The sequence below is a fragment of the Quercus lobata genome, chromosome 3, assembly GCF_001633185.2.
Source record: "Quercus lobata isolate SW786 chromosome 3, ValleyOak3.0 Primary Assembly, whole genome shotgun sequence".
Taxonomy (NCBI): domain Eukaryota; kingdom Viridiplantae; phylum Streptophyta; class Magnoliopsida; order Fagales; family Fagaceae; genus Quercus; species Quercus lobata.
Window position 1 is genome coordinate 33,440,900 of NC_044906.1, and position 13,434 is coordinate 33,454,333.

Genomic DNA, 13,434 nt, shown 5'->3' on the forward strand with positions numbered 1-13,434 from the left:
TTTAATAACTTTGTAACTATAGTAAGCTGTCATTTTTTTTGTAGTTTTTCATAGCTTGAGTGTTAAAATTTTTAACTTTAGCTCCATCAATGTAGCATGCATTTTGTTGTTTGTGCTACTAAAAATAGCTTTTTAGCAATTTAAAAGCATTGTTGTGAATGATCTAAGTCAATCCAAAAGCACATCTCTTACTTTTTTATGTTAACATGCATTTTTATCTAATTTAAATACCTAGTTTTATTGCATTTTCAAATTCATAATGTAATTTATGAATCGTTATGCAATACTACTCTCACATGCATGTATGATCCATACATTTAGACCTAGGGGTGTCTAGACCCGATCAGAGACCGACAAACCAACGAAATTGCCCTATGCCAATCCATAGCTTGCCCGATTCGAAGCTCCAATTGGTCAGCCATAGGTCTCTGCTGCCAAGAACCAACACTAGTGGGCTGAGTGACGGGTTTCCTTCTTTAAAACATGAGCTACCTAACCTGACCAATGATATAGGACCTCCGACTAGATTTAGGAAGATCAAGTTCAAATCTGGCAATATTTCGACCATATCTGGTAGTTCATGACCAAATCCAGCGAGATCCAGTCAAATCCGCTTCAATTTTAGTGACTTTTTGTAGAATCCAATGACCTCCAGCAAAATCCTACGACCTCCACCACTAATTGAACCAACTAACATTCATCTAAGCTTGAAACTAACTTGACCCATTAATGTTGAAAATTGGTTGAGGGTCTCTTTGTCTTTGACAGGGTTACTGTATTGTTACTAGCTATTACTGTTGTTGTTACTAGCTATTGTTACTGTTATTAGATATTGTTGAATGCAATTTACAGGTTAATAGGAGTTAGTTAGTACAATTGTTGGTTATTGCCAACTGTATAAGAATTAGTTACAAGGGTTAGTTAGGTTGGGACATCTTGTCTAAAGAGGTAGCAGCCATTGTATAAGGAACTCAGGCAATAAGAATACTCTTTCAATTCATTGTATAACTCTCTCTCTCTCAAGAGGTCCTAACTGTCCTCTAATTTAGCTTCAAGGTTTTGTTCAACAGAACCTTAGCGGCCTTCCACCCAATGTGAGTAAGTCGGGTCCAAATTGAGTCCAAAATTGAACCGACTCGACCTAACCCGTGAAAATACCTATTTGGACCTAATATTCATGTATAAGTTATGTTGCAAATACTCATTAGTCGATACACAAAGAAACCTTGAACATGGACCAAAGTTCCAAAGCAAAATGCTAGAGTTAATTGTGATAATAAGTCATTAAACTACGGAGAAGAAAAAGTAAAACCTTGTTAATAATGCATTGCTAAAAATTCTAAGATGCCTTCTAATTTTTTACCATTGAAAGTGTTGATAACTGACCAATTTGTAGGAAACAAAAGAAAAAGAAGAATAGTAAACTAGTAAACTGAGCTTATATTTTGTTTTCAAAAAAAGTAGGAATCTTCAACCAATGGACGGGGTTGGATCAAAACTAGAGTTTTTTGAACCTATTAATATTATATTTTGAAATCACTTACCAATTGGCCTATTAGCTCAGCTGGTTAGAGCGTCGTGCTAATAACGCGAAGGTCGCAGGTTCGAGACCTGCATGGGCCACTTTTGGTGATTTTTATAATTTTTTCTATGCCGGTCAGAACTGGGCCACTTTTATTTTTTCTAACGAGAACTACTGGCAAAGCCCAAAAGACTCTAAACGAAGTATAAGGCCCAGAGATGGGGCTTAAACTTTTTGGATTCAACATCAACTCAGTCTAAGAGTTAGGTCATTGGATCACTGGTTCAATCAATGAGTTACTAGTCAAATTACATAGTTATATGAAAAGGTAAAAAGTAAAAAATTATAAAAGTAAGTTAAAAAAGTCATAAAATAAATATAAAAATTGATAAAAAGACATGTCTAATTATTAATAAAAATTAAGTCTATAAAACAAGTCGACTAATATGATTAAAACTCTAGGTCTCACAGCTATGAACATCACTAAAAATATATAAAATTAAATGATGTGATATTGCAGTAAAATCATATTGCATTATATTTCTTAAAATTCTAGGAATAAAAGTATATATCACCATTCAAAGTCACATTTTATGCATATTGCATTTGCATATCTCATTAGTTGCCCTAATCCCATGATTAAGATTTGAGCTAAAACTTGAAACTCTATCTTTTATTAAAAAGATACGCATTAACATCATTATAAAATTTCTTGTTTTAATTATGGTTTAAATTCAAAAAAGGTTTTTTCTTAAAAAAAAATAAAAATCAAAAAAGGGTATTGCAATGAACCCATAAAAGGTAATTTTATTAAAAATTTCAAAACAGAATTGGTCACAAAAATCCATTCATGTTACAAGAAAACTGTGGGTCTTACTGGGTTTTATCGATTCAATTGTATAAGTTTTCCAATTAAACAATCAGACTGATTTAGACATTGGGTCACTAGGTTATTTGTTTGACTGAGCAGGTCAATCAATTTTAATAACTAATGCGTAAAATTGGTGTTTTCTGCTCTTTTCCTAATTTTTATTTTTTATTTTTATTTTTTGTTAAAAAGCCTCTATGGTAACTTTTTCATTTTTAAAGGAGTCTCTTTTGTATCTTAATTTAGTTATGTAATATCTTTTTAGAACTCAACTTTCCTGAAAATAGGTTCAAAGTATAACTCAATTTCACCAAGTTTTATACAATTTAGTGACATGTGGCAAATGTGAAACTCGATTTTCTTAAACTCGAGTTTCACATTCCACTAAATTGCATAGAACTCAACTTTGATAAAATTGAGTTTTACTTTGAATTTGATTTTGAGAAAATCTTCTTTTTTTTTGTTTTAGAAGAGAAAATCAAGTTGGTCACTTAACTAGTGTTGGTAACAAATATGTGGAATATCAATTTTTTCTTATTTTTTTTGGAATATTAAAACTAGTGCTAGATCTTTTAGTTCACAATAAAAAAAAATCTTCTTATAGTGTACAATCATAGGACGCCAACAACCACTCTCCCTCCCCTCCTCTGAGCGTGAAAACAGGGACTTTCATGGCCCAACTCCCAAATGCAACCTGAAAACTCAAATCACATTGCCCCAAACTTTTCTTCTCTCCCACAATCTATCTAATCAGAAAATATCCAGAATGCTTTCACAGTAGACTAAGACTCATATATCATATGTATGGCTTCACCATCACAAGCGTGTAAATGGTCACGAACCACAACCCCCATTAAGCCCTCTTCTTCTTCTTCTCTATTCAGCCCATCCTTTTTCTTTTCCTTCCACACCACTCTCCCAAAACGACCTCGTATCTTTTCTCTGCACCATTCTTCTTCTTCTTCTTCTTCGAAGCCCAAACAGAGACTAACAAAGTCATTGGATTCGGATGATTCGACCTCGCAACCAAACACATTATCAGCTAACCCAAATTCTCGATCCAAAACGAGACCGCCTCTAAGTTTCAAGTCCTTGTATGGAAAGCGATCTCTCTGGCGAAGGATATTTTTCGCTTCCAAGAAACTCAGAAGCATCATTCTGCTCAATGTTATTACTCTTGTCTACGGTAATTTCGCTTCCTTCTTCTCTGTTTGGTTCCTGAGAAAATGACAGTCTTTTATTTATTTATTTTTTTACAATTTTAATTCTTTTATGATATGGAACTTAAAGTAATCCTCTTTGTTTTAGTACTTGTAGTTGTGAATTTCATATTGTATAGGTTGCTTTCATTTGCAAATTTATTTATTTATTTTATTGGATTCAAAGAGAAAAATGTAACTCTATGATATATAGGTTGGAAATTTTGAGAAAATTTCAGCGAGATTGTTGTGGTGCTAAGTATTAAGATTGCACTATCTGGTAGTGGTAGGTATAAAAAAGATAACCCTTTTGATATATGATATACTAATAGTACATGATGGGTGTATTGGTGATTTGGCTTTATAGATTTCTTTAAGTTGATTCTGCTAAGAGAAAGAAACACATGTTTTGATCCATTTATAATTAGTTAGGAAAAGTGAAAGATTATTTGGTTGTGAAAATGACGTGAATCGTGTTGTACATTGGTGCTCCATCTTCTCTATTTAAATATATGATGAACCTCATGAGAGCATTACATGTAAAAATCAAATGACTGTGATCAGTGCATGAGATTTAGTTTATGTTTAAGTATACTAAAATGTGTATGCGTTTAGAATGTGTGCATGTGCCTATATATATTATAAATTTATAATACATATATGTACATAAATGTGTTTTTTTTTTGTTAAGTAATATGAAAGACATTAATGGTACATTTGGATGGCAGGATTTGGGCATGTGAATTTGGATTTGGGTGATTAAAATCCAAATGCATTGTTTGGATAGTTTAAAAAATGTCATGGATTTGGATTTGACAAATCACAAATCTACAAAAAGATTTTAAACCTTGAAATACTTGAATTTGAAATAACTTCTAAACCCGTGAGATTTTAGAAATCCTTAAGACATACTTCAATAGATTTAAAATTTTATAATTTCATATCATCGTTGGTATAAAACACATAATTTTAAAATTTACAGATTTGGAATCAAAATCCATTACTTTTAAATTAAAATCCAAATACAAATTCAAATTTAAGTATCCCCACAACTCAAAAGAGAAATTGCTAAAGGGGTGCAACCTAGTGAACAACAAGTGTGCGAAAGGAAAAGTCCTAAACAAAATAAAAATGAAAGTAAAAAAATAAAAAACTTCAAGGTTAAGGAAAACTCAAGGTATCCAGGGACTGTAGAAAGTCCTCAATGGAATAAGCATGAGAAGTTGTAGTCCAATCATACAGTGTGTTCAAGAATAAAAACTTCAACTTTGTAGTGTGCATGTCTTCCAGCTTTCCCGGTAAAGCAATGCACGTTTCTTTTTCTACAAAGACATTACATTAAACACAGAGGAACAATGTTCTAAATCTCTCCTTTGGTTCTCATACCAAAACGTCCCTTCCAACAAGATAATAATTACGACATGGAAGGCTGTGCCAAACACCAAACAAGCAAAAAGAGACCACAATTCCCAAACCACTGCACTGAAGGAAAAGATGAGCCACACTCTCTTCTTAGTTGTGCACATAAAGTCCAGCTGCTGGTGATCAATCCCCTGAGTTGCTGATTTGGATAGAAATCTATTATGGTATATGTAATTAGAATCAATTGGAATATATGATTGAGGAGAGAGGTTGAGATAAAAGAGTACCTATATCTTAGGGCTTAATAGTGGAGCATGACATGCTCACTTTGGAGCAATCAATTGATAGCATGTGTTGAGATAGTGGAATCTTTTATACCAATTTGTTGTGTTTTGGCCTTAGACCTATGTTTATGGGTGGCGTCTAGGAGAAAGTTTGCTAAGAGAACAGGGAATTACAATAGTGGCACAAAGGACCTCCAACAGCCAAAGTTATTTGGAATTGTTGTTGTGGCAAATGCCTAAAGCAATAAGGAGCAGTCCAAATACAAGTCAATTTTGGTTAAGTGTAAACCAACATAACTCAGGAGACTAATCCTATGTGAGCAAATTGGAGTGCTACACTTATGCAACTCCTAATCGAAGCGACTTTATAACAGCAGGTGTTGGAACCTCTTGTGGATTACAACAAATATTCTTATGGCTTTGCTGACTTTGAGAACAGACAGTTGAGGAGATATGGAAATAGGTGGAAGAGAAACTACATCTTAGAGCGTTGATCATGAGAATATTGTGGAACACAAATAGCAGTTCCTCTTCCTATCTCTCATGTGGGTATGCTTGAGTGTAGGGCATAATAACATTGCTTTCTCCAATGGCTCTTCTCTAATTGTGAAATTTCTATCAGCTATTTAGTCATTTAAAAGCAATTAATCTCTGAATTTTCTGTCTTAGAAATAAAGACTAGCTTATGTAGAATTCACTAGTTAACAGCTATGATATGGGCAAGAGTAGTACTAGGATGGAAAAAGTCACCTTTTTAAACTTATTTTACCCCATTTTTTGGACTGTATTTACATGTGCAGCTTTAACTGCTTTGCGTAATAGTTATAATTGTTACCTACGATAAAGGCAGATAAGTGAATTAGTTGTTAATATGTTAACAACTAAAACACCCCTCCGTGTGTGTGTGTGTGCGTGTAGGTACATGCATGCACATACTTGTTGAGTACAGAATCTTTTTCGTAAAAAACTATTGCCATTCTTCATTTTCTATATGGGATAATAACACTTGAATTTTCATCCATTCCCTTTGCATTAGTAGTGACTCATTTGTTACTTCTAAATTGACAGTGCATGGGTTGCTGTATTAATATTTTTGTTCTTTTATGTTGTAGCTAGTAACATTCCAGTTGTGAAAGAGGTTGAAGCGATTATGGACCCAGCAACCTTCACTGTTGTGCGCTTTGCAATGTCTGCCATTCCATTCATCCCATTTGTATGGCAAGCACGAGGTGATGTTCGTACCCGTAATGCAGGGATAGAGTTGGGTTTCTGGGTCAGTTTGGGATACCTTATGCAGGCCCTTGGGTTGCTAACATCTGATGCTGGGCGTGCATCATTTATATCCATGTTCACTGTTAGTTTCTTAGCTGATCCACTTTAATGTTCAGAAAAAATTGTTGTTATGCGAGAATTCCTGAAACTACAATTTTGGTATAATTTTTGGGTCAATTTTTATCAGGTTATTGTGGTTCCCTTGCTTGATGGTATGTTAGGAGCAGAAGTTCCTTCACTTACCTGGTTTGGAGCTGTCGTGTCTATTTTAGGAGTTGCAATGCTGGAATCCAGTGGATCACCCCCATGTGTAGGTGTTCTCTCTTTTCTCACTTTTCTTTGCTATTCTGTTGTATACTTCCCATGAATGAGAACAGTGCTTTGATGAATTTTTCACTACCTATAAAAATAAGTGTAGGTGTTCTCCCTCGGTTATCAATTGTTTTTCTTTTTATACTGTGACTGTAATACATTTGATGATAAAGGCATGCGAGAAAATAATCTTCATAATTTACGTGTCACAGCAAATAGTTGGTTAAAGTTTACTGTTTACATCTATTCTCTCCTTAAACTGTTTCAGGTTGGAGATCTTTTGAACTTCTTAAGTGCAGTGTTTTTCGGTGTCCATATGCTAAGAACTGAACATATATCAAGAAGCACAAAGAGAGAGAACTTTTTACCTCTTCTTGGATATGAGGTTAGCCTATTGTTCCATTTCCATGTATATAATGGGAACAAAAAAGAGGCCTTTGAGTCTTATTGCATGGTTTGATCAGTTGTAATATGTTCCATTCAGGTATGTGTTGTTGCTCTATCATCAATCCTATGGTATTTTATAGGAGGTTGCTTTGGTGGCATGCAAGAGTTCAGGCCATCATTGTGGACATGGACAATGCTTTGGAATTGGATGGTTACATTTCCATGGATACCTGCGCTTTACACAGGCATATTTTCAACTGGGTTATGTTTATGGATAGAGGTATACTTCTTTGTTTCTTATTAACTCTGACAATATGAAATATATAATGTTGAAAGGTTTTTCTTTGTACTTCTCACTCGTGCTTCCCTCTTTTAAGGTGGTATCATCCAATGAATTCTACTTTATAAAGCCTTTATATTGGAATGGTCACAGCCGTCCCATTTTTATCTAGGAAATATATTTGTTTACTGATGGGCATATCAAAAATTTAAACCATTCAACACATGTTCATTTGGCCATTTTCCATTTTCTTGTACTGACCAAAGAATCTACTATCTTTTGGTTCATCAATAGCTGGTTTTTTCTTCAAGAATTTGTTAATTAATTTGTTAACTATATCCTCAATCCGTTCATTCAGATGCTTGCTCTTGAAGCTGTCTCTTCAAGTTTTCCTTCAATCAGTCACTCGATAGGCCAAAAGAACCTATCTGATTTCTCTTTCTGATTTAATTTTGAGAAATTCTTTTTATTATCCCCTTTTGGGAATAAAAAACTTTTAAATGCATCCCTCTAGACCATTTATTAGGCTCTAATTATCAGTGATGACCTCAATTTCCTTCCTGATTGTTTCTCTTGACTATCAATCAATCATATTTCTTTGCAATTTCCCCTTTTTAATAGTTGTGTTTATATATCATGCCAAGACAAATCCTCAATTCTTGTTGTTAGTAACATTGGCTGTATAACTACTGAAGCATGATTGTTAAAAATTATCTTTCAGTAATGAAATAGTTTCGATCATTTTGAATATTGGAGAGGTTGTTCCATTTTTATGAATCTGAGGTCAATATGATATTAAAGACCATGATGCCATGAATTGGAAGAGAAGTGGACATATTGGTTCCTTTATCCCCTTAGCTCATTATTTTCACTGAATTGAGAAATTCATATACAATCTCCAAAAGGATGAGCAACAGAATTTAAACATTTGAGCTGAAAAAAGTGCCTACTGTACAATTGATCACACTTTTGGTTTTAACTGAATTAAGAAATTTATATATAATATAAAAAAACACAAGAACAAGATAATTTAACCTTCTGAAAATTTCAAGTGTGGAATTGGAAGTTCTTGGATTTCACATGTTCACTACTAAAGAACTGGAACTAAAGAAAGTTTTTAGTGTTCTTATTCTGCAATATGTTGTCTTTTAACAATGGTTTCATTGTAAAATTTAATTAATTGTACAGATGGCTGCAATGCGTGATGTATCAGCCACAGAAACCGCAATAATTTATGGGTTGGAGCCGGTCTGGGGTGCTGGTTTTTCATGGGTTCTCCTTGGTGAAAGGTGGGGTGCTGCTGGTTGGATTGGTGCTGCTCTTGTGTTAGGTAACGTCTATGTTCTGCTAATTATTAGTTATTGTGATGTATATTCTATAACTACCAAATCTGGTTTTCTGCTTTCCCCTGTGTGTGTGTAAAAAAAAAAAAAAGGTGTAAATTACATAAACCCCCCTATAGGTTGGGGATTGTTTCAAATTAGAACCTGGAATTTTTTAAATTGTTTAAATTTACCCCTCAGAGAGCTATTCTCAGCTAAGTAATGAAAAACCAAGTAAATTGTACTTAAGATTTACGTTGCCATTAAAAGACTTGTCAGATGAATACCAAAGAAATAGAGAGACTAAAAAACGAAAACACAAAACCCATGTAACTTGAATTTTTTCCAATCTTTTCCTTTCAGATACATAGTAATGGAATATGATTCTCTCCATTTGTTTTTAAAATTATTATGGTCAAATTATAATGTTTCACAAATATAAAATTGTACCTAATGCTATGTCATTTAAAATCAACTATCAACCCTTATTTGGTGGAACGATTTGTACTTTAGATTTATAAAAATTAAATATTTACTGTGTTATGGATAGGATGCATTTCAAAGCAAAAAAGAGGATCTTGATTTTCAAAGTAGTAACAAACGTGGTACTGGTCATTGAAGCATTAACTTCCTCTTATTCGGTATGCCTTTGACGCTATATATAAATTGCACCATTAGAAGAAGTTTGTGGCTGACTGTGAGAGGCACTTTCTCTACTCTTAGTAGAGGAAGCACAAATGCATTCAACTCCTCATCCACTATGCAAGACACAAACAGGTTGTATACATGCAAAACCTAAAGGTTGTGGAAATATTTTACACGTCATCCCCCCCCTGGCGATAATACTTGAACCCTAGTTTGAGGTACAACAATTTGGCTGTCACTATTGAAGTCAAGGTCTTCCCCAAATCTTAAAAAAGGAGTAGATGTGACATTTCTCCCAAAATTTTGCATGTCTTGTTGCAACACATTTGTTGAGTGATAATTTCCACACATATTGTTTGTATCTGAAATGTATTTTACGTGTCAATGATCAAGGAGCACAACCAAAATTTTTTCAAGATTTTATTTTTAAAATTTGAATTTGAGCTTTAATGTTGATGGGGATTTATTGGGATGTAATTGTGGCTTGATGTAATCCCTGAAGCTTGGTCAAAGAGGCTCTAGGAATGGTTTGAGAAAGTTAAATCTGAATCATATTTTTATTAAAGGTTTTTCTCTTAACTTAGTTTTTTTCTTGGTGATGAAGCCTAGGGTTTAAGGGAGATTCTTGGTGGTAAAACCTTGGATTTTTTCCTATTTTTCTTTCTTTTCCGTTATTTCTATTTTATACGTCTTTTCAGCATCACTTTACCTGTCCTTGTAGGTGGGAGCTTAACAGTCCAGATATTTGGTTCTTCTCCCAGAAAGGCCAGTGAAGATGATGAGAAAAGTGAGACTGGTGATCGCATGTTTGTTACTGATAAGCAAAATGGTATTTCTACCTCTCCGGTCGTGGTCAGTTCAAGCAAGGATGTTCCTGGTCTATTAAAGAAGCCTCGTCACTAGTAACTTCTTGTTTTTTTTTTTCCTGGAAAATACATTCTCTAATCCTCATGAGCTCGCTTGTAATTATGTAATTCATAAGGTCATCAAGTTTTAATAGCCGCCGCCTGCTTGAGGCTTGAACGCTTTCAGCCGTAGATGCATGCAAATGTAGAAATAGTCCTCTGTACATCAGCAATAGGAAAATGCACTACATTTTGATTCTTCGTCCCCACTAATCTTATGTATAGTGTAGATATTATTCTTGTAATGTCCAAAATACTCTCTTAGCATGATTTAGTTATCAAACTACAATCAATTTTGCTCTTTTGTAATTGAAACTCATGGGTCCGATGTCAAATTTGTGGATTCATATATAGCACATTGTTGATCCGAAAATACTGTAATATTTAATTGTTTCAGGCTTTCAGCTAATTTAAACGAACAATTTGTGTTAGGTACAATACGGCGGCAATTAAAACAACACACCTGTTGGAGAATTGGACATTAAGATCCTTGTCACAGATCCGGCTGATACTCTTAACAGATTTGCTTTCAGACCTTCCACAAAAAGAAAATCATCTTAGGCAGGCCATGTATGGTTATAGTCTCTTTTACACGAATTTGAGTCCTACTACGGTCACCAAAGGTTACAGATTTACTTCTCCTTTCCTCAAAGGTCCTGAACATGGACCTATCACCAGTCGTATGTCTCGAATATCCACTGTCAATATACAACAAACGTGTCTAGCATTTTTAGTGCAGTATGGACAACAAGACAATCCTTATCCTCCTCTATCCAAACCTTTTTAACAGGGAGAAACTTCGTTTGATCTAGTCTTACAGGCTTAGACTTTGGGTGAATTTGACAGTGACTTACTGATGAGTCCAACCTGCTGGGATAAAGCTCTAACAGGACTTTCTAGACCTCTCTCTCATTAGGTTTATGATAGGTATATCTAGAAGCGTCCTTTGAGATATTGTCTGGATAAGTCTAGATCTAGAATGATTAGTGAGTGTTGACATGTGGGATTGGAGATGAACCTAGCATGCTTTCTAGAGTGAGATTTGAGTTTGGAGCTAGTAGCACAATCTAGCTTATGTTCAGGGTTTTTAATCTTTTCTCTAAGCAAAAAATTATCACCCTTCCGTTTTCCAACTAAGATGATGGTATCACAATCTAGTTTTTCTCTTTCATGGAAGATTATTTACTTTGTCTAGAGATGTTTTAAATATCATTTTTTTTTTTTTTTTTTAATTTTTTTTTTATGTAACAGCTTCACTAAATAACTTATCGCTAGAATTTATAAAGTTGGCACAGTTATAAGAGTAATTATCAACCACGCTAATGAGCAAACTATCATGGCAACAAGAGACACTACATTGAGTATTTTCCATGACAACGGGGTCATGGATCACATTTAAAAAAAAAAAAAAAAAAAAAAATTCAAAATAGAGTGGACTGGATATGATACAAATTGTTAGAAAATTTAGACCATGGTTGATTAGTTTCACCAATTTTAAGCCAATCCAATTAGATAGCCGATTATGCTCTTGGATTCTAATTGGTTTAAACAATGCACATAACTAATATTGTAGAAATAAATAGAGAAATAAAATAAATGAGACAGCAATATAGTGATGAAGGGAAAACCTTGATGGGAAAAACCCTACAGGGGTTTAACGGAAGAATTTGTTAAAGTCAATTTTGTGTTGGTATATTCGTGTCAAAAGTTTTAGTTGTATTCGCAAAATTTACTTGTATTCAATTTATTTATTGTAATTGCATTGGGTGTAAAATTGTGAGATTCCAAAATTTTCTACGCACACTATTTGAATGAGTCTAAGTTCATTCAAGCGAGTTTTAGACTAACCAAAAAAAAAAAAAAAAAGAAGGCTTGCCAGCCTCTCCCTAGTCATCTAGTATGAGATTTTTTTTTTTTTTTTTTTTTTTTTTTTTTCAAATAGAGAAGCTCACCCATCCCTTGCCAATCATCTCAATCGAGTAAAATTGTTGCTAAAAGCCAGTGACTTAGGCTTTTTTATGGCCAAAATGACCAAATACCACTGTTTTTGAAAATATATTGCAATCAACCACTGTTTCTAAAATATGTAAGGATTTACCATTAATTGGGAACTCGAGTTTTTCCATGGTACTCGAGTTCCATGAAAAAATTTTGAAATTTTTTTATGGAATTTGAGTTCTAGAAACTCGAGTTCCATAAAAAATAACACGGTAAATTTGAAGGCTATTTTTTCAAAGAACTCGATTTTCTAGAACTCGAGTTATACAGCAAACTCGAATTTCACAAACTCGAGCTTAGAAAATGTGGTAGATTGCTAAATATTTTGCAAACAGTGGTAGATTCATACATATTTTCCCAAACAATGGTATATGGCAATTTTGGCCACTTTTTTAATGGGCTCTTTGTAGCCACCTAACCCCGACATATAAATATGGTGTTGTAACACTGATGAAGAAAAGAGGAAGATGACAAAAATAAATAATAATAAAAAAAAACCCTAGAGAAAGCCATTAAAAAAAAAAATTGGTGTCTTCCACCATCTCTAATTGAATATTCTTGAGAGGAGATTATCATTCAAACACCTTGTGCAACCTTGAGTGTTTGTGAGTTAATGACTTGTAACTTTTGGCCAGAAGTCCTCATGAAAGATGTTGTCTATAAATTCAGACATAATCAAACATTATTATCCAAATAATTCAGAATCCTAACCACCACTTTGATGGCCCTCATTCTCATCAACATATTTTTCATGCTTTTCATTTTATAATCTTCAAGTATTGATTTTTCTTTTCTAGACATGGGTGCATGATTTGGTGATGACTTTCAAAGAAAAAAGACAAATGCTTTATCAAAAGGTAGCAGAGTATATGTGATAAGGGTGATTCAAGACACGTAAAGAAGCCGACGGTCCCTCTGGACCCGTCGCCTTCATATAAGCAGATAGGGATCCAAAGCAACGGTACCATATGACTGATGGCCCCACGACATCTGATGAGTGTCTTCGTGAAGTTGACGAGAAATCTTTGGACAAGGCGAGTGACCAACGGGTTGAAGAGGCCGACGGGTCTCGCATGGC

At 34.1% G+C, this 13,434-nt stretch overlaps 1 protein-coding gene and 1 non-coding gene across 2 annotated transcripts; both read left to right on the top strand.

Annotated features, from left to right (window-relative positions):
* Positions 1-1,549: 1,549 nt before the first annotated feature.
* TRNAI-AAU lies at positions 1,550-1,623 on the top strand. The gene has a single exon. It is a non-coding gene; the product is annotated as a tRNA-Ile (tRNA).
* Positions 1,624-2,974: 1,351 nt separating this feature from the next.
* LOC115981524 lies at positions 2,975-10,773 on the top strand. Its single transcript, XM_031103723.1, has 7 exons — positions 2,975-3,576; positions 6,348-6,589; positions 6,695-6,817; positions 7,088-7,204; positions 7,304-7,486; positions 8,675-8,816; positions 10,175-10,773. Exons 1-7 carry the CDS (start codon positions 3,195-3,197, stop codon positions 10,354-10,356), a joined length of 1,371 nt encoding a protein of 456 aa, XP_030959583.1. The 5' UTR covers positions 2,975-3,194; the 3' UTR covers positions 10,357-10,773.
* Positions 10,774-13,434: the final 2,661 nt, after the last annotated feature.

Excerpts from the sequence above, each read along its gene's own strand:
- LOC115981524 (XM_031103723.1), top strand. The coding sequence starts at position 3,195 with ATGGCTTCACCATCACAAGCGTGTAAATGGTCACGAACCACAACCCCC. Across the intron at positions 6,590-6,694 it reads CATTTATATCCATGTTCACT|GTTATTGTGGTTCCCTTGCT; the intron begins GTTAGTTTCTTA and ends AATTTTTATCAG. Across the intron at positions 7,205-7,303 it reads TACCTCTTCTTGGATATGAG|GTATGTGTTGTTGCTCTATC; the intron begins GTTAGCCTATTG and ends TGTTCCATTCAG.